Source organism: Carcharodon carcharias, chromosome 12 (assembly GCF_017639515.1).
Source record: "Carcharodon carcharias isolate sCarCar2 chromosome 12, sCarCar2.pri, whole genome shotgun sequence".
Lineage (NCBI taxonomy): Eukaryota > Metazoa > Chordata > Chondrichthyes > Lamniformes > Lamnidae > Carcharodon > Carcharodon carcharias.
In genome coordinates this window covers 62,209,423-62,229,703 of record NC_054478.1, presented here as the reverse complement: position 1 = coordinate 62,229,703, position 20,281 = coordinate 62,209,423, and the positions used below count along the sequence as shown (strand labels likewise).

Below are 20,281 nucleotides of genomic sequence, written 5' to 3'. Positions count from 1 at the left end.
CAGGATAATTTTCTAACCCAGTTGTTCATGGAGTGTTTGTGCTGACACGTATATCCTATCATTTAACTTTTATATATAACTAAACATAGTACGTCAGCAGTGAGGAGCATGGTTTGTCTTCCTCTAAAGGCACAACATATTAAGATAAATCAAAAGTACAAAGTTGACTCTTATCTCACTGACAAAGCAGGACTATAGAAGCAATTTCTTGAAGGCACCAACTGATTTTAACAAAATTAGTAGAGGATATTACACTTACCATGAACAGCCACTTTTCACTAACTCCTCTGTAAACAAGCAAAAAAATGCTGCCATAGTAACATTGCACCTACATTCTTAGTAAAGCATTGACTGCTAACAATGGTATATATACGCCTAATACATTTTGCATTGTTTTTGCACTGAGTTTGGGATTGGCATCAAACTTGTGGAAAATTGCACCAAATTCATCAACAGAGGCACTGACTAGGAAAATCAAATCAACTTTTTAATGATATTAATAAATGACAATTTACGCTATATGCTACAGCACTTAGTTCATGTGATAACTTATTATCTTCAACAAAATAGTTTTATTATATATGCGTATACTGATCCTGATGTTATATCTTAGAACATTACCCTGTACATGTTCAATGCATTCTTTTGAAATGTCTCTCTCTGATATTTTAACTGTGTTGTTTACTTTAAATAGTGTAACACTCCGACTAAAATAGTGGAAAGAAGACTTTCATATGAATACATTAAACATTTAAAAATTGGTATCCTAGGGCCAATATTTAAACTCCAGCAGCTGCCTTCCCTCACCCACGTACCCGAGAAAATTACACATTGAACAATAAAGGCTCCCTTAGCAATCACATTGTCATCAGTAAAGAAACAACCAATAAAAATAGGTCTCATTCTCACAACCATGAAAGCAACAACACAATGGTGCATGCATTGTTTTGAAGAGACATCACACCTTTAATGATATTGCTCTACATCACTTTAATCCGTAATAAGAATACATGCAAAATGAGTTGGTTTGTCAGCCTACTTTAAAATTATTATGGTAACTACATGATTTGCTACTGTGTAAGTGAATTGCACACCCTAATATGTGTGATTCAGCTTTTGGCTTGCTCAAGCTATGGCAATCCCATTGAGTGTCAAAATGAACTAAAAGTCATAAATAATTCAGTTGCATTCTCAAATCTATTCCTGGCAAATATAGCACTTTGGCTCTATGGTTCAGCACTATATACCTACTTTAATCTAACAAACTATTCTCCATAAATTAATGTTTTTTAACGTTTTAATTGAAATACTTGCATATCTTAAAAAGTTTATTACAATAATGCAAATTACATGCTAATTCTCAGTTTCAACAAAATACAATTTCGTTGTGCTAAATATATTTAATTGGTAAATAAAATATTTGATCACTATGAATACTGTTGATGTATATCTGCTATCATTTTTTTCCTTGAATCTTTCCCCTTCATTGAATCGTAAAGGAAATAAAAGATTCACTCCTGGAAACCTATTTATTATGACAATTTACAAGAGGCCGCATCGTAGCAAATTACAAAATATAGGGTTGTAAATGTTTTATATTGATCAGTAATTACAGTTTATTCCTAATTGGATTTATGGGCCCTTTCTCTTAACCTCCTCCTCATTCTCAGTTACCTAACTTCCAATGGTCATCATCTTCAATATTGCTACAGCACTTTGCTCCATATAATAGGTATTGCTCTATTTACGCTGCTTATGACAAATCTAACAATCCTTTTTGTGACAATATAACTGATGTAATCATTTGCATCAGACTTCATTGATAACGTTTATCATATGATCCCATTAAATCTCATGATTTTACTGCTAACCACTAAAATGCGTTGATACTGACAATCCACATTATCTCAAGAATGAATTTGTAACATATTCCAAAACCTTACAACTGTAGGTTTTTGAATAAAACTTCTGGTAAGGCATTAACACAGGTTTGCAATACTGCAGCATTCACTAGAAACATTTGCTTAACAATTGGGTTTGAAAACTTCAATATAAAAACAATTGGACAATTAGAAAAGTTATATTCTGAGTCCACGGGAGCTCACATGTAAATAAAGTCAGATTTAATTTCAATCTTTTCAAATTCTTATAAATACATGTTCTGTTTACATTAGAATTTCTCTGACTTTGGTTATTAGAATCTTAGAAATAACCTTCAAAGCAGCCTGGAAAAAATTCCATCTGATTACACCTAACTAGCTATATAAAAGGTGAATTAATTTGAATATATTAATACAGAACAGCTATTAATTTAATGGGTGGAAAATGAAGTTAAAATGAAATTACTTGATAATTTTTTAAAAATGCAGCCCAGAGCTCACTTCAGGCAAAGTGACAATCTAACTGCATCATACTGAAAATATAGTACTGCTTGAGTATTGCTGGAAAAGGGGACATTTTTTGTTGAAGCTTTTCGTCTTACACTCATTGGGACAATTCACAAGAATACCAATGTAAGGGAAACAACAGGTTCATATTGTATGATTCGTTGACAAGTGGCCTTTGATTGATAAAGGTATTGCCATAGTAGAGGCATTGCTAATCTATCAATCAGAGCTGACTTGCCAACCAATCAGCACTCTCTTCTTGTACAATATGAATTTGTTGTTTCCCTTACATTAGTACTCTTGCTAATTGTCCTGATGAGTCCAAGATGAAAAGCTTTGACAAAAAATGTCTCTTTTTTCAACAATACTCAAGTTCTGTACTACCAAATTACTATTAATAGTACCGCTTGATTTTTCCACTGCTGTGTAAATGTATTTGTGAATGACAAGGCTATGGCAAAACTGATGTTATCACAGTTCATGTAAAGCAGTTATTAGCTTTTACTTGGTATTTTTCTTTGAATAAACTGTCTTTAAACTGAACATTAGTGCAAGATTAAGTAGCTAAATATACTCCTGCATGAGTCCCCAAATGGTAGGTTTCAAAATCAGACTTACTGTTCAATAGCCATTTCATGAGGAATGGAGAATGCATTAACTTTTCCCTTTCTCAATCTGAGTTTAAATCCAGACTTGATTGATGAAATGAAACTCTACTCTCTTTGCTAGCTATATCTTAAAAGGGTTTAAGTTTTCTTAATTCATTTCTATTGACTTCAGTTTCACAGTACTGAACTCATTTAACATAAATTGAGACCAACTTGGCAATCTAACTCGGCAAAGTTGCGATGTAGCTGTTTGAAGGAAATTGAAACCATGATATTAGTGCAGGAGAGATGGGATTGCAATCTTAGCATATTGCAGGGTGAAAATAGAGGAGCTTTTTCCATCTTTGGCTTCTGATATACCTGACCTCAGAGCTCATGATGTTGGCAATGCATTTCCAAAAGTGTAAATTATTTCAGTTCTCAGTACTTAAATCCTTCATTACAAAGAAATCACTCTCTACAAATATAATTTCAAAAACAAACAATTTAACAGATTACGTTGAGTGTGTCAAGCTTGGAAATATACATTTTCTCCAGAATTCTCAATAGATATGCACTCTGCTAGTGTTTGGCTGGAGGATTTCCACTTAATATGCTTCTTTAATGTTTACATTAATTAAAATACATCATAATCCATTACTTGGAAATTGTCTCTGTTATATGTTGCAGTGAAATATAATAGTAACAGATTGCCAGGTAGTGATTTGTGCTCTAGTTTAATAAATCAAAAAATGTTAAAACTCCATGGTTGGCTGTGAGTGGATACATATTATATGAACTTGCCCTAAATCACTGTGTGTGTTTCTGTAATGGGAATACTGGGTGAAAATACACAACATTTTGCAGAGAAGCTATTTTATCCACAGGTGTATGTTGAGCAATAAATTTGGGAGCTCTTGACCACTGAGCACATAAACAAGCTCCATGCTGTTATACAGAGTTACATAAGTCTTAGGTTTGGTCTCTGCTGAATTAACTGATCTCAGTTAAGGTCATTGCTCTACTGGAAAGTATACGTGGGTGGATACAGGTTGAAACAGGATTTAATTCATTTAGGCTGCCCTCCCATGGCCAAATACCTTGCAGCTATTCATTATCTGTACACAAAAGATGGCTACATGAGCGAACTAATAGTGGGCTACCAGCACCTAGAATACTGTGCCCAAGCATCTTCTGGGGAAAGTAGACAAAACTGGGAGAAAATTAAAAGCAAGAAAGCAGTTCGTCTAGTTTTGATACTTGAAATTCTGGGATATGTAGAATTGCTACATAATATTTCCTATTGACAGAATCATGGTTGACAAAACGTATAGGGGGTGAAATTTTTCTACACTAGCACACACAAAATGGGCTCTTAGCAATTTGGCAACCAAATTTTCATCACGTTAGTTTTTAATGTATAATTGATTGGAAAATACCGCCAAGGTTTTTAATTTCAAACCAAGTAAAAGGGAGACTAGAAAATTAGACTCCAAAAAGAGTTTGAACACTCTGTGAACTTGAGTGGAAAGAAGGTTGGACTTAGCGAACAATCAACTGACAATTTATTATGAACAAATTGCAAATGAAGACCAATTTCGCCCACATATAGTTTCACAATGTTCTACATATCCTTTGTTATTCCATAGAATGACATTGTAAAGTAATCTATCATTGCATATCATCAGCAAAAATGATAGCAAACTATGAGCCTTGTTTTAGTGAGATTGACTAATTAGTTATCATGGGGAGCATAAATAAAGGATTTTTTCAACCATTGATAAACCTAGAAACTAGACTGTTGAGCTTCTGACTACAATAGGTAAGCCCAGCTGTAGTTTGAACTGATACCTGTTTTGTGTCAATTGCTAAAACTACATTTTACCTGTTTTCATTGAATAATCAATTGGAGAGATAGATAAGCAACCATTACTCATCTGTTCCTTCTGACAGATATGCATGGGAAAGAAGTGGGAAAATCTTTTTAAACATTCTCGGACCATAGGGCTTACTCCACCAATCAATTAAATCATGACTGATATTTACCTAAACTCCAATTTCCTGCCTTTACTCCATGTTCCTTGACACTCTTACCTAACAAAGATCTTTCTAACCCAGACTTGAAAGCACAAATTATCCTGGCAATTACTTTTTGAAAGAGAGTTCCTGATTTCCAATATAACTTTGGGTGAAAAAGGGCTTCCTGATTTTGCTCTTGAATGGTCCTCATTTTAACACTTTGGCCCAGATTTTGCAGTCAGCAGTGAAATGACCTCACTTGTCACTGACCTTGAAGAAAGCTGTCACAAAGATCGTGAGATCTCTGTGGCATGGAGTTTTCCCAACTTTAGTTTGAATCTGGTACCAGGTCAAGGAGTTCTCCAGGTGTGATATTAGACTATCAGTGAAGTCATCATGCAGTCAATCATGTTGAAGTATTCTCACACAGAAAACCCGGAACTAAAATGCACTGATTATCCTCTGCTTTTTAATATAAGTTTATAAAGAGAGAGGTAAATGATTTAGACATACGCATTGGATTAAGGTAGAAGGAGAAATATCATAAACACATTTTAAAAATATATCCATTTTAAAATTCGTGGAATTCTTTAACAAGATAAGGAGATAACCAAGCAAATTTTCTGGGGAATAGTTCAGCAGTAATTATGAACTTTGTGCACTGTTAAAAATCCAGTTACACCTCATTCAACAAGGTGTAACTTTTACATGGGATTTTACAGTGAGATTAATAGGGTAAAAAGACACATTCTTGACAGTTCTGTAATTTTGAATTGATTGCAACCTGCAGCGACTTCAGTAGCGCACCCTAAGGAGCAGTGCAGAATCACTGACATCAAATTCTGGATTTCCAAATTAGTTAGTTTCAAAGGAGTAATGATGAAGATTGTTGCCAGATTGTTGTCATTAGTAGGGCAACATCCAGGTCTATATCACCACATAATTGAGTTCGCCACCAGAGGAAATGGGTCTTTCTTACCTCTCCTATCAAATTCTTTTAACATTTTAAACAGCTTGATCCAAACATCACTCAATCCCTGATACTCAAAGAAATAGGAGCCAAGTTTATATAACATTTTACTACTGTTTAGGTTGCACTTTATACCTATTGACTGACTTTAAATAATTTATATATTTGGACTCCCACATTTCCACAGCTCCTGGTCTCTCACCATTTCGAAAATTTTCTGATTGTTCTTTCTCAGACCCAAGGTGCATGACCTCACATTTGCCCACATTGCACTCTAGCTGCCACAATTCTGCCCACTCATTTAATCCAGTTATAGTGCTTACAACTTCTTGTCTCCATCTGCATTCCTCACAGTCTATACTAATTTAGCATCATCTGCAAGCTTGGGTACGCTGTTCCTTCATCCAAATTATGAATAAATGTGGTGAGAAGTTGAAACTCTGGAACAGATCTCTTGAGTGCACCACACACATCATCTCACCAATCAGACTGCCTGCACAACATCCTTCCTTTCCATCGCTGAACTTCCAACCATTTTGAATGCAAGTCAAATAGCTACCTGCACTTCCGTGCATCCTCATTTTTGCTAATAAATGCAAGTTATTTGTTGGCTCAGTTGTATGAACAATAATGTGCTTGTCTCTCAACTGTCTAACTGTTACTTCTGTTTCAGAATACAAACTGCCTATAGTAGTCTTATAAACTATGCCATTTCTTTCTTGAACAGCTATGAAGAGAACAGGAAAATGCAATATTCCATTTCTACAGAAATTGATTTTGTCTGCCTTATTCTGCTTTAACTAAACCTCATGCTGCCTGATTGATTTAGGACATTACTGAAGAGGCTCCTTGTTGTTGTGACTGAATTTAATTTGCACTACATTAATTCCACAAGCTAAATCAGACATGTTGGAATTACCACTAACATCTCAATCACTTCACAGCATGAAAACTGCCCAAAGTGTCAGCTCTTGGATTCTCAGTAGATAACTTCAATGACTCAATCTGACTTTTGACTAATTGAGAAAGTGGCTTAATGCTTATTACATTAATTAACTACAATGAAGGTGATTGAAAGGTCTGGAAAAATATGGCTTTTTATACTTCAAGCATTTGAAAAAAAGACCTACACCAGCACAAAATGTTATTAAAGATTTTTAGCAGTTTTTTCTCAAGATTTCAAAATATTATTATCAAAGCACTTGAATTGATATAGTCATATGAGAGGGATTAACCTACATGGATTTAAACCTGAGCCCTATTCTTTGGTTTCTTTAGTTCCGGCTGTCTAACTATATTTATTTGCTATTGTGTTTATTAACTAACTGCATTATCCAAAGCATTTTCTTCTGAACTTCAATGAATTATATGCTGTTTCCATTCAGCTAAATTTACCATTTTAATCTGATTTTGTGCCCATATGCAGTTCATGTTGAATAAGCACAGTTTAAAAGTGTGGATTAATTCCTAATCTTGTAAGTAAAAATGTATTTCTTTATCCTACCATCCTTGCGATAGAATATGACATCCACCTTCCTCTCTTCTGAGCCGAGCAGAGCTTGGGCAATCTGAGCAATTGCATGCCGCTTGCTTTCTGGACCATGTAGAAAATCACAGGTACAAGGCTTCTGCATGACATCCGGCCTCGAGAAGCCAGTCATCTCACAAAATCCATCATTGCAATAGATAATTGCACAGTTCTGCACCCTTGCATTGGCAATGATGAATTTTCTATCTGTAAAGAAGCAGAAAAATAATGTTAGTAATAGAAAATGCCAGTCTGTTCTTACAATTCAGCTAGCTGTCATCACTAACAATGAGAGGTAGTATAGCCAATCTACTCTATAGGGGTTTTACACGAGCCCATTACAACAAAAACAAAATTGCAAAATTGTTGGAGTTTTAAAATATTACCAGTACGCAAAACATGCATTACATTTATGCATAACTGACATTTATGTTTAAGTAATTTGTGTAAGCCAAGTAAAAGTAACCAAATATTTAAAGTTGCTATGCTCAATTTAAAATGCACAACTGCAGGGCTACATTAAAACAGTATTACTCTATTGTAGACTGTAAACTGAAATATCCCTGAAAACAAACACTGCAATTTTATTTTTGCCAATTCTTTCCTCCTACTCATAAGGTGTTAGATGATAAAACCAAGGAATGGAACCATGTTCTGTGTATGCATTGATAATACAGGTGAGCTCAGTTCAGGGAACATATCCTTCTATATCAGTACTGCATGAGCCTCTATCCTAAGCTAAATGCACCCTTTGCAACTGAACCAGTGTAATACAGGAACAAATGGTGAACTAGATTAAAAAGCCAAAACAGTATGAATTTTTCTCCATCAGATTTATTCCCGGGGTGAATAATTTTACCTAAATTTTTTTCAAATTCAGCTGCACTTTTCTCTGTGTGGAAGTATGCTTTAAATATAGAAAACTCATTTTCCTCTGTACATTTCTAAGTACATGTGAATTTTTCTGTGTATTGTCGTAAGTCTCCCATCATTATTTAAATTATATCTTGGATGCACATCAAGAAAAACAAGTTCTCTGTATTAAAATATTAATTTTATAAATACTTGGAGATTTAGAGATGTTATGAAGATCCATTGGTGTCTAATTGGGATGGGCCAGAGATGTAACAATCAACTAGAATTTTAATCAAAAGCTGCATCTTCTAGTCCTTTGCACCACCACCACCCCTATCCTTACAATATGAGCAAGGATCAGGCACAAGCACTGTTCTGAGTCCAATACTGGTTGTCCTAAAAAGAAGGATGCATTACTGTTGCTGGAATGGAGACGGTATCCACAATATTTGGCAGCTTTGTGTTGAATAAGCATGAGACCATGATTTTTTTGTTGCCTCTGGGAGGGAAGATGTGCCCCTGGTATCTGCTGCTTTCACTGGAAGCTGCAGCCATATACATCAGCAGTCTGCATGGAACATAATCTCTGGCAATTATAGCTGGAGAGAGCTATAACTGATTCCTGGTAGCTTCAATCTGAAAAGTGGGAGTATAGCCATTTTCCATGCATCCTTCCTTGCAGGAGAGAAGTCATTTCCTTGGGTGCTTGTGGTATGACTGGAGGGAGAAAGAATTGTGGACATGATCCTCATTGGCCCTGAATCAGAAGGCTATTGGATTCAAGCTCCAGTATAAGATTTGAGAATATAATCTAAACCATCACTTCAGTGTAATGCTACACTGTTGGAAGCACCATCTTTCAGCTTGCCTATTCAGGTGGAGGTAAAAGATCCTGTGGTACTATGCAAACAACAACAAATAAGCTCTACTGGTATCCTGGCAAATTTTTATTCATACTCAGAACCACCAAATATAGATCCACCTCACTGCTGGTTGGTAGATTATGCAGCAAGTAAATTGGCTTCTATATTTGCTGACATAACAACAGTGACTTCAAAAAATGAATTCATTGACTGTGAACATCCTTTTGTCTTTTGAACATCCTCAGGACACGAAGAAAGCTATCCAATTAAGAGTTTGACTTATTTGGTTTAATAAAACATATATCTATGATATGTGCTAGTGCAATGTTGTAAATGGATATTGCCACTTGCAGTAATGTAAAGGATGAAATCTTATTCTATCTTATTCCATGGCCTATCTGTGCCTATGTTCCAGCTGACTCAGCGATGACTCTGCCATAGCTTTGATCCTCAACAGCAGTCACTGAGTCCATGAATTCCCATTTTTTGGACTATGCAAACATGACTATGCATCTGCAACATGACATTTAGATTTTACACACCATTGATCTAATGGCCTCTCACATCACGTTTGATGTTTTTATGCCAGTTTCAGCCAGAATGAAAGACACCTTTAGAAATATTCAATGAGAATGAGTTATGGGTGTAAAAAGGGCCACATTGTAAAGTTTTGGCTCATAAACTGACAATGCATCACAGTTTAACTAAAATATGTTGAAATAGGAGCAGGAAGCTTCACTGCAACTGATAGTCAAATGTAATTTTGGTCATTACTTAATATATGGCTCATGTCTGGCAAATTCAAAACCAAGATCTACGTAATTTAATTATGAAGGCTACTTTATGGAAAATTGCAAAGATAATCGAAGTACACTGCCATTATTTTTTATTCATTCACAGGATGTGGGTGTACTGGCAAGGCCAGCATTTATTATCCATCCCTAATTACCCTAGAGAAAGATGTGGGGAATCATCTTGACTACAACTGAATGGCTTGCGAAGTCATATCAGAGGGCACTTAAGCATCAACTGCATTCCTGTGGGTCTGGAGTCACACATAGGCAGACTAGGTAAGGACAGCAGGTTTCTTTCCTTAAAGGACGTTAGTGAATTTTATTGATTGTGAGAGATTGTTATATTTAAGTAGATTGTTTGCAAACTACGGGAGCTAAATTGAATAGCCCCTGAAATTGGGTGTGGCGGTCATGATGCACAATTACCCTGCTCCTACTCAAAGTCATGCAGACAGCATGCAAATTTCATAAAAACAAAAAAACTGCGGATGCTGAAAATCCAAAACAAAAACAGAATTACCTGGAAAAACTCAGCAGGTCTGGCAGCATCGGCGGAGAAGAAAAGAGTTGACGTTTCGAGTCCTCATGACCCTTCGACAGAACTTGCGTTCGAGTCCAAGAAAGAGTTGAAATATAAGCTGGTTTAAGGTGTGTGTGTGGGGGGGCGGAGAGATAGAGAGACAAAGAGGTGGAGCGGGGGGGCGGGGGTGTGGTTGTAGGGACAAACAAGCAGTGATAGAAGCAGCTCATCAAAAGATGTCAACGACAATAGTACAATAGAACACATAGGTGTTAAAATTAAAGTTGGTGATATTATCTAAACGAATGTGCTAATTAAGAATGGATGGTAGGGCACTCAAGGTATAGCTCTAGTGGTTTTTTTTTTTATTTATATAATGGAAATAGGTGGGAAAAGGAAAATCTTTATAATTTATTGGGAAAAAAAAAAGGGAAGGGGGAAACAGAAAGGGGGTGGGGATGGGGGAGGGAGCTTACGACCTAAAGTTGTTGAATTCAATATTCAGTCCGGAAGGCTGTAAAGTCCCTAGTCGGAAGATGAGGTGTTGTTCCTCCAGTTTGCGTTGGGCTTCACTGGAACAATGCAGCAAGCCAAGGACAGACATGTGGGCAAGAGAGCAGGGTGGAGTGTTGAAATGGCAAGCGACAGGGAGGTTTGGGTCATTCTTGCGGACAGACCGCAGGTGTTCTGCAAAGCGGTCGCCCAGTTTACATTTGGTCTCTCCAATGTAGAGGAGACCACATTGGGAGCAACGAATGCAGTAGACTAAGTTGGGGGAAATGCAAGTGAAATGCTGCTTCACTTGAAAGGAGTGTTTGGGTCCTTGGACGGTAAGGAGAGAGGAAGTGAAGGGGCAGGTGTTGCATCTGCCCTCACGCCTTCTCCTCCCTCCCAGAAACATGATAGGGTCCCCCTTGTCCTCACTTATCACCCCACCAGCCTCCGCATTCAAAGGATCATCCTCCGCCATTTCCGCCAACTCCAGCATGATGCCACCACCAAACACATCTTCCCTTCACCCCCCTTATCGGCATTCCGTAGGGATCGCTCCCTCCGGGACACCCTGGTCCACTCCTCCATCACCCCCTACTCCTCAACCCCCTCCTATGGCACCACCCCATGCCCACGCAAAAGATGCAACACCTGCCCCTTCACTTCCTCTCTCCTCACCGTCCAAGGACCCAAACACTCCTTTCAAGTGAAGCAGCATTTCACTTGCATTTCCCCCAACTTAGTCTACTGCATTCGTTGCTCCCAATGTGGTCTCCTCTACATTGGAGAGACCAAACGTAAACTGGGCGACCGCTTTGCAGAACACCTGCGGTCTGTCCGCAAGAATGACCCAAACCTCCCTGTCGCTTGCCATTTCAACACTCCACCCTGCTCTCTTGCCCACATGTCTGTCCTTGGCTTGCTGCATTGTTCCAGTGAAGCCCAACGCAAACTGGAGGAACAACACCTCATCTTCCGACTAGGGACTTTACAGCCTTCCGGACTGAATATTGAATTCAACAACTTTAGGTCGTAAGCTCCCTCCCCCATCCCCAGCCCCTTTCTGTTTCCCCCTTCCCTTTTTTTTTCCCAATAAATTATAAAGATTTTCCTTTTCCCACCTATTTCCATTATATAAATAAAAAAAAAAACCCACTAGAGCTATACCTTGAATGCCCTACCATCCATTCTTAATTAGCACATTCGTTTAGATAATATCACCAACTTTAATTTTAACACCTATGTGTTCTATTGTACTATTGTCGTTGACATCTTTTGATGAGCTGCTTCTATCACTGCTTGTTTGTCCCTACAACCACACCCCCGCCCCCCCGCTCCACCTCTTTGTCTCTCTATCTCTCCGCCCCCCCACACACACACCTTAAACCAGCTTATATTTCAACTCTTTCTTGGACTCGAACGCAAGTTCTGTCGAAGGGTCACGAGGACTCGAAACGTCAACTCTTTTCTTCTCCGCCGATGCTGCCAGACCTGCTGAGTTTTTCCAGGTAATTCTGTTTTTGTTATGCAAATTTCATGCTGTCTGGTAATTCTGATGACAGTGGCCTACAGCACAGTGCTGAATGCACAGTTGAATGGCTCCACACCCCAGCAGGGGCCCAAGTCTGAGTGAGGCATTTATCATTTAAAGCAAGCCTGCACTACTTAAGGTCAGACTGCACCTCTTAAAAGGCAAGATGCATTCTGGCCACAGCAGGGGCTGAAACTTCATGGAGAAGAGTGGAAGTTCTGGAGGAAGCAACAGAAAGTGTACTCCAAGGCTTTCCAATGCCACGTTGGAGGCCTGGAGGCCTGAATGCAGGAGGTGAACAGGAAGAGAGAGGTTCTCTTCCCTCTGAGAGACAGGAGAGCCTCCAGACGGAGACTTAGCAGGCAGTGGGAACAGGTGACTATGGCAGTCAATGCCACCAATCTAGCCCTGAGGGCCAGGATGCAGTGCCAAAAAAAGCTAAATGATCTCACATGAGTGGTCAGTGTCAGTGAAGGCATCCATACACGCAATATCCTATTAACTGCATCATTAGCGTCACAAACTGCTCCATTCAGCATATATACCCTCATAATTCACCTGCCAGCTGAGTATATTAACCATGACTCAAACCTTACATTCATAGCTTCACTTCAACCTCATGCGCTTAGCACTGTTGCAAGGCTCACACTCATATCTCACACTTGCACATACTGCCAACTATTCAACTGCAGCAGGCACATCACCCAAGCACATGGCACCACACTCACTGACACACTGCCCTCTCTTTTGCAGGACAAGTTGATCCAGCAGCAGCTAACCTGCAGGAGGCAGACATAGCTGACCTCCATGGAATAGACAGTGCTGGAAACAGTTAAGTGCCTATCACTAAGACCGTGACCAACAGCATCTCTGGAGTCATTAAGGGATGATGGTATGTTCCTACTGAATGCACCTTCGCATAACACCCTCATCCTGCTATCTGTTATGATGTACAAGCTGCAGGTGGTGTGGCCATGCATCTCTTGCTTCCACCCTGCTTTCCCACACCTCACCTTTGCCCTTGTGCATTTATGCTTTCAGATATCCAAAAATGGCCACATTGTCAGTCACTGGTGCCTGAAGCTAAAGGCCCAGAGGGAGAACAGACTGGGGTGGAAGAAACAACTCATTTGATCTGATTTAACGTTTCGGGTCCATATGACTCTTCTTCAGAACAGTTCTGAAGAAGAGTCATACGGACTCAAAACGTTAATTCTGTCTTTCTCTCCACAGATGCTGTCAGATCTGCTGAGTTTTTCCAGCAATTTTTGTTTTTGTTTCAGATTTCCAGCATCCGCAGTATTTTGCTTTTATCACTCGATTTGATGCTGACACTATACAAATTTTAGAGGCTAACATAGAGGTGGGAACTGTATGTGATGAGTCACTGAGCATGAGTAGGTTGCAGTCAGGCCAGGTGACTGGAGAGCAGAGATGCTTGGTCTTGCACACAAGCTCTGCTGCAGAGGACTCAGATGAGAACTTCAATGGGGCAGAATGCCGGAAAAGGCTGTTGGGCATGCACACAGAGAAGTTTGGTGCATTGGCAGGTCTGCTCCAGTCTGTTGCTACTGTCACAAAGCATGAAGGAGTTTGGCTTTATCCTAATACAGGCTTTGCTCAGAGCTTGAAGCTCAACCCTTCTAGTGTGAAAGTGATGACCAATTGCTTGAGAACGCTTGTGAACCCAACTGTGATGCAGCCATCTGATAGCCAATTTATCAGCTTCCGCTATAGCACAAAGAGAACCCACCCAGTGTCAGAGCACTGCAGGATAAGTTCAGACTGAGGTCATGAAATTGTGACATGTTGCCATTCAAGCACAGCTTGGTGCCATGTGGTCTCAAACTGCTGCCATTATGATTGTGGATACTAGTGCTGAAAGGTCGTTTGGAGGCTCTCATAGCACTCCAGAAAATTACTAGGATTGCTGAGGCACCACCCTGGGAGAGTGGTAGTGTTTCTGTAGAGCACAAATCTGCAGTCCTCTCTCAGAATGACAGCATTTGTGCTCTTACCAATGCCACTCCACCAGTGCACTTGCTGTTGCCCATCAGCCAGCCCAGGTTGCTGCTGCCCATGCCAGGTGCAGTCTGAGGTCAAACCTTCGAGTCGCTCAAGGGCATCCTGCAAGGCCATCTGTAATCTCTTTCAGTAAAAGCCACTAGCCATGCTGTAGCCACAAGGGTAGCACTTTGTAAGAGTGCTAGGACAGGCAAAGACACCTGCAAAATGGGTACTACAGGATTAGCTGAATATTGTATGGGCTATTGTATGTGTTGTTGCATAAAGTTGCCATGGAATGGTTGTTTTGTGGCAGTTTTTTTTCAGGATTGTGACCAAGACTTCACAGTGATGGTGAGTAATAGAATAATGGCAAGTGGGGAACTGTTGAATAATGGGGATTTGGTATTTCATTCAGGGGACCTGTATTCGAGTGCTCACAACACCCTGTCCAGGTTATGAATATGCTGGATGCTTCCTTCCTCCTACTATTATACCTTCTCCTCATCCCTCTCCTGCTGTTCCTCCTTTTCCTCTTGAAGTGCTTACCAAATCCATAGTGGCAGGGGTTGCAGCCTCATGATGGCCAGTCTGAGAAGAATGCAACAGACTGCGTTGAATTGGGACACATGCCTTGGCAAGTATTGCAGGGTTCCTCCCAAGTGATCCAGTAAGCAGAACTGTTGCTTTAGCACCCCAATGGTCTGCTGGATGATGTTCCTTGTGGCAGCATGGCTCACATTATATGAGTACTGGTCACATGTGATGGGTTGGGAAGTCGGGGGTGGGGGTCATCAGTCAGGTGCAGAGAGGATAGCTCCTTATCACCAAGCAGTCACTCTCTAGTTTGATGTGGTGGCTGAAAGATTTCTGGAACAGCAGATTGGCACAGGATGAATGTATCAAAACTGCTGTCAAGATTGCTGGCATTCACCAGCATAATATGTTAGGCATAGTCTCATGGCAATCGTACATTGAATGAGTGGTACCCTATATGGTTTCAGTACATGTCACTATTGAAACATGATGCATGCAAAGCCACATGCGCATTGTCAACAGCACCTTGCACCATGGAGAAGCCCTGCTATCCTAGCAAAGCCACGATTAGAGTCCATTTAGAGACGACAATGAAGTCTCCTCTCTTGGTATAAAAAACCTCTGTGACTTCCAAGATGCAGAGATGGATGGCAAACTGTGGGATATTTGCTATGTTGTCTGTTCCAGCCTGGAAGAATCCACTGGCAAAACATTTTGGGGCCATAGTCACCTTCCCAGCCACAGGCATTGCTATCCTTACCCTGATCTGAGGCTCCAGGTCTAATTCCAAGAGGTGACACAATTCTCCTTGGTGAAGCTGAAGGATAGATGTGAAACACACTGCTCCTGGTTTAGGCTTAATGAGGATAAGTGCTCCTTGAAGACACTAGGTGGGTAAAGTCTTCACTGAGAGCCTTCCTCCTTGTCCCTCTGTGAGCAGTACATCTTCTTTGATCTCTCTGCTCCATCTCTCTCTGATGCTGCAGCTTAAGTACTTCAGACTCAGTTGCACTGCTATCAAATGACCTACAAGAATGCAATGCAGCAAAACCACAATTAACTATATCTATGATATAGAAATGGTGATTTATTTTCACAAATTTCTGCAACTCTAGCCCCTTGACTGTCAGCAGCCTTGCTATAGCAACCAATGACTTTCCAACCTCTAACACCACTCCTTGCAGACCTTTCTGAGCTCCTCCAAACTTCTAGTACTTCTAAAAACTCTGCAAGGACTGTAGAAAGTAATAAGCAAATAGCCATTAAGTAGGATAATGATGCTTTTAAATAATACTGGTGGTGTGTTCCTCATGCTGCTGAACATGTATGTTTAAGGGAGGATGTTAATTAGAATGGTGAGGTAGAAATGTCAGGCTGGCCATCAAATCAGCGTCAGATACTGACTTCATGATCTCCTAATCTGCAGACTTTTGACACACCTGTGTAACACCATGCTAAAATGCCTTCAATAAAATCACATTCTGTGTGGGCTGTGCTGAAAGTGGGCCAGTCTTCTCATAAACCACTACCCATAGCATTGAAACAACTGGCACTAGAGTCCATTTTATTTGGCTATATGATTACTGAAGCTTTGACAAATTCCATGTTTGTTACCTGACTAAGATATATTCACATTTTTGGATCTCTTTCTGATCACCTTGCTATCTGCGCTTAGTTTAAAAATTGCAAAGGTGCAGGTTTCAGCTGTATGAATCTAACAATTTGATAGCATGTGCATTGTCCAAATTGATGGAGACTAAGATGGAGTAGACATCCTCAGTATAAATGATGTATGAATAAAACCTACACACTTCTAATTTGTGAAAATAAATCACCATTTCTATATCATAGATTTAGTTAATTGTGGATTTGCTGCATTGCATTCTTCTAGGTCATTTGATAGCAGTGCAACTGAGTCTGAAGTACTAACAAGGCCTACAGCCTCAGGTGAAGAGATCATTACCAGCAAGAACTTGGCCACAGTTGATTAGCTGATGAGGAAGTGAGGGTGTGCTGAAACAAAACAAATAAGGGAACCGCAGGAAAAGTCAAAATACCCTCAATCTACATTTACAAAGTAATGGAACAGATTCATCCCAACACTGACATCTCCTCCAAAGCAGTCAGCTCCTGGGAGATCCAGACTGCTTTGCACCTGTTGTTGCCTGGGGAGATCAGCAGGCATGCCATGTCAGAAGAGACAAAGGCTGTAATGAAGTACACAAGCTCCAAGTAAAACCCCACAATGTATTAAAAACACAATGCCTGTGCATTTGCTTAAAACAACAGGGAGATGAAATTGGCTTGCATGCAATTGTTGTTTCTGTGACTTAATTCTTATTTGGGACTTAAATGTTCCTCTCTCCATGATTGTGCAGGCCCCTTTGGAGCTGTGACTACTCAATTACTAGTATGCATTCAATTACAGACAAAGCTGTTGACAATTATGCCGAAATCAGTGCTGGACTCACTCAGACACTCAGGTTTGCCAACATGAGAAACTGAAAAGAAAACAAAGAAAAAAAACATAGCTGTGTAGCAGGAGTATGGTTCTGAGATTAGGGTTAATAAATATTGCTTGACATTATTACTGTGCTGTAATTTATTAGAGATGCTTGATGCTGACATTAGATGATAAAAGTGACGTCCCTTACTTTAATAATTACAAAAATTCAGTATCTCCAAAATAAAAAGTAAGGCAACAATAAATCATAGCACTTGCTAACTGAAAACATAGAAGTGTCCTATACAAATGGTGGTGAGTGACAACTCTAGCTTTCATGTGACAGAAAGAAAACTGAGTCAACTTTGTTGTAATATGCATCAAGTTGACGTCACAGTATTTTGATGTTGCTGCTTTTATGTACAAATTCATCAATAATGGCAACAAAATTCAAGGAATTAATACACCCTCTGTTCAAATTAAATTTAATGAACGCTGCGTTCGCATTAAAATAGCTTGCATTTAGTATAGTTCAACGGCTCTCCACGCCAACTTATCTCATGTGCACAAGCACATTATACTGGCAGGTTTATGCTCTTGATTCATGTCCACAGAGACATGGACTAACATTGCAAAGCCCTGAACAGCCATAAACAGAAAGCACACATTATTTCTATTTATCTGGGCTAGTTCGAACCTTGGTACCGAGTCCCGGAGGCCATCGCACTGTTTCACTCAAATCACCTTACAATGATAAATGGTACAACTTTGTTTTTTTTAAGTACAATATCATTACACTAAAATACCATTTCGCCCACTGCTTTATATAGAGGCACATGACACTCTCCACACATGACAAGGGAGTACTATTTTCAACGTTCAGTTTGCCTTTTTGCTCTTTGAAATCATAGTTTATTCTCACACGTTGATTTGTTTGTCTGGTGAGAGCGATCTTAAATCAGGTAAACGGTAAAGAAACGTAGCTTCTCTCGTTGCGATTTTCAAACAAAAAAAGAGTGCAATAATCGACTCATCTGGATATTGGGAAGAAAGCCAAACACCTTATCAAAACTAAAAAAATGTGCATTAGAATTACAACTCCGCCTTTACATTCATATTTAGATTTCCTCAAACACTAGAAGATCAATTGTAAAAAGACGTGAGCCCACCACCACACATCGAGATTGACTGGACCTTGGCATTTGGCAGGAAGTGTGTTTATTTCTACTTACTTTGGCCCTCGAATTTCCGTATGATGGTCCCCAAAAAGGTATTTTGCGGCGCAACATGCCCTCTTCGTACAGGCATGTTTGATGTGATGTGGATGCTTTGCCCCGATTTAAACAGCCGCTCCGATCCGCTCGCTCTGTGCTCCTCTCACAGCCACTCTGCCTCTCTCAGATCGTCCCTTTGTCAGAAAAGCATAATCAACAACACAGTCTCTCTCCGCTTGGCAATAGCAGACCTTCCGCGAACATTTAGAACTCAGGGTCCCCCAGCAGACCCGAGAAACAACGCCAAGGAGGACAATGGAAAATGCCCTGGTTCACCCTCCTGGAACAAAAGCATCGCAAATTTCGGAAGGATGTGCTCTTGTCAGAACGCCGAGGTGCTGTTGAACGGAAGATATCAGCAGCTCTGTGCCCGGGTGACGCTCCCCTCGGCTCCACACGCAGCTCTGATTACCCAAGCGTGTCTGTGCACAACTGATCGCTGCCCATTCCACTTTATGTTAGAAACCAGATTCACGAAACTGTACACGGGATCAAGGGGAAAGTACAGTAGACCGAAAGAAAGGGTGGGGGGACATGCCCACTTATCCGATGTTCGCGAAGTCAATATAATTAGTTGTATAAAGAATCACTGCTCGGGAGCCACTGATGGCTGTCCAAGGTGCTGAACACAACTCCAATTTAATTTGAAATGACGCAAGTGTTTCAGAAAAGTAAAACCCATCCACACACACACAACACACAGCCATTATATATCACACACTGAACACAAATGTGCAATTAACAAGTAAACAGAATAAGGTGCCCTTGGATGCAAGCGTTTCTCGGCATTTAACTTCCATTCCTCAATAAAAGAAAGGAGAGGAATTGAGTACAGTTAAGAACAAGTTAAACATTTTACAGCATCAACTATTAAGTCGATTGACACCGACATACGTTATTTATTCAGATGTTGCAAAACTCGTTTGATGTCAGTATAATTTTTGTGTATATATTTATACATATGTATAAAACAATCTGAAGTGAGCCCTAATAAACGAGTGTTTTTCTCAATTGTTTTTGAGTGGATTCGACCATTCAGGCGGGGAAAGGAACAGTAAACATTATTATAAACTGTGAAATGACACTGAGGGTAGCTGACTACAGATAGAAATGAGTCGCCACTGGGATGAAGAAAATAAATAATCCGTTGTTGGAAAAGAACGATCATAACTTTAGTTTGCCGAAGGCATAGGAATGACCGATAAGTTAGGAAATGTAAAAATAAGTGCAAGCTGAATGTTCCCCATTTCACCTATTTAGGATCAGCTGGTTCGGAAACCAACTCAAAATTGGTTCCAGGATTTTGCTGAGATACAGCAAAATGTTAGCTCGCTCTTGTTGGCTCAGTTCTCATCTTGTTGACTGGATGGGGGTTCGGGGTGGGGATGGAGGGTGTCATGCAGGAATGACAGATCAAGCCAAATGGTAGGAGAGGTGAGAACAATAGGAAACATTGATTGTTATGAAGTGGATTGAT

General features: G+C 39.8%; 1 protein-coding gene across 1 annotated transcript in view; it reads right to left on the bottom strand.

Annotated features, from left to right (window-relative positions):
* LOC121285161 (potassium voltage-gated channel subfamily H member 7) overlaps positions 1-19,092 on the bottom strand; it is a 60,355-nt gene extending 41,263 nt beyond the window's left edge. The window contains exons 1-2 of the mRNA XM_041201407.1: positions 18,763-19,092; positions 7,468-7,698 (exon numbers count right to left, since the gene is read on the bottom strand). Of these exons, the coding sequence (XP_041057341.1) occupies positions 7,468-7,698; positions 18,763-18,838 (307 nt within the window). The 5' untranslated portion in view covers positions 18,839-19,092. The remainder of the gene's footprint in view (positions 1-7,467; positions 7,699-18,762) is intronic.
* Positions 19,093-20,281: the final 1,189 nt, after the last annotated feature.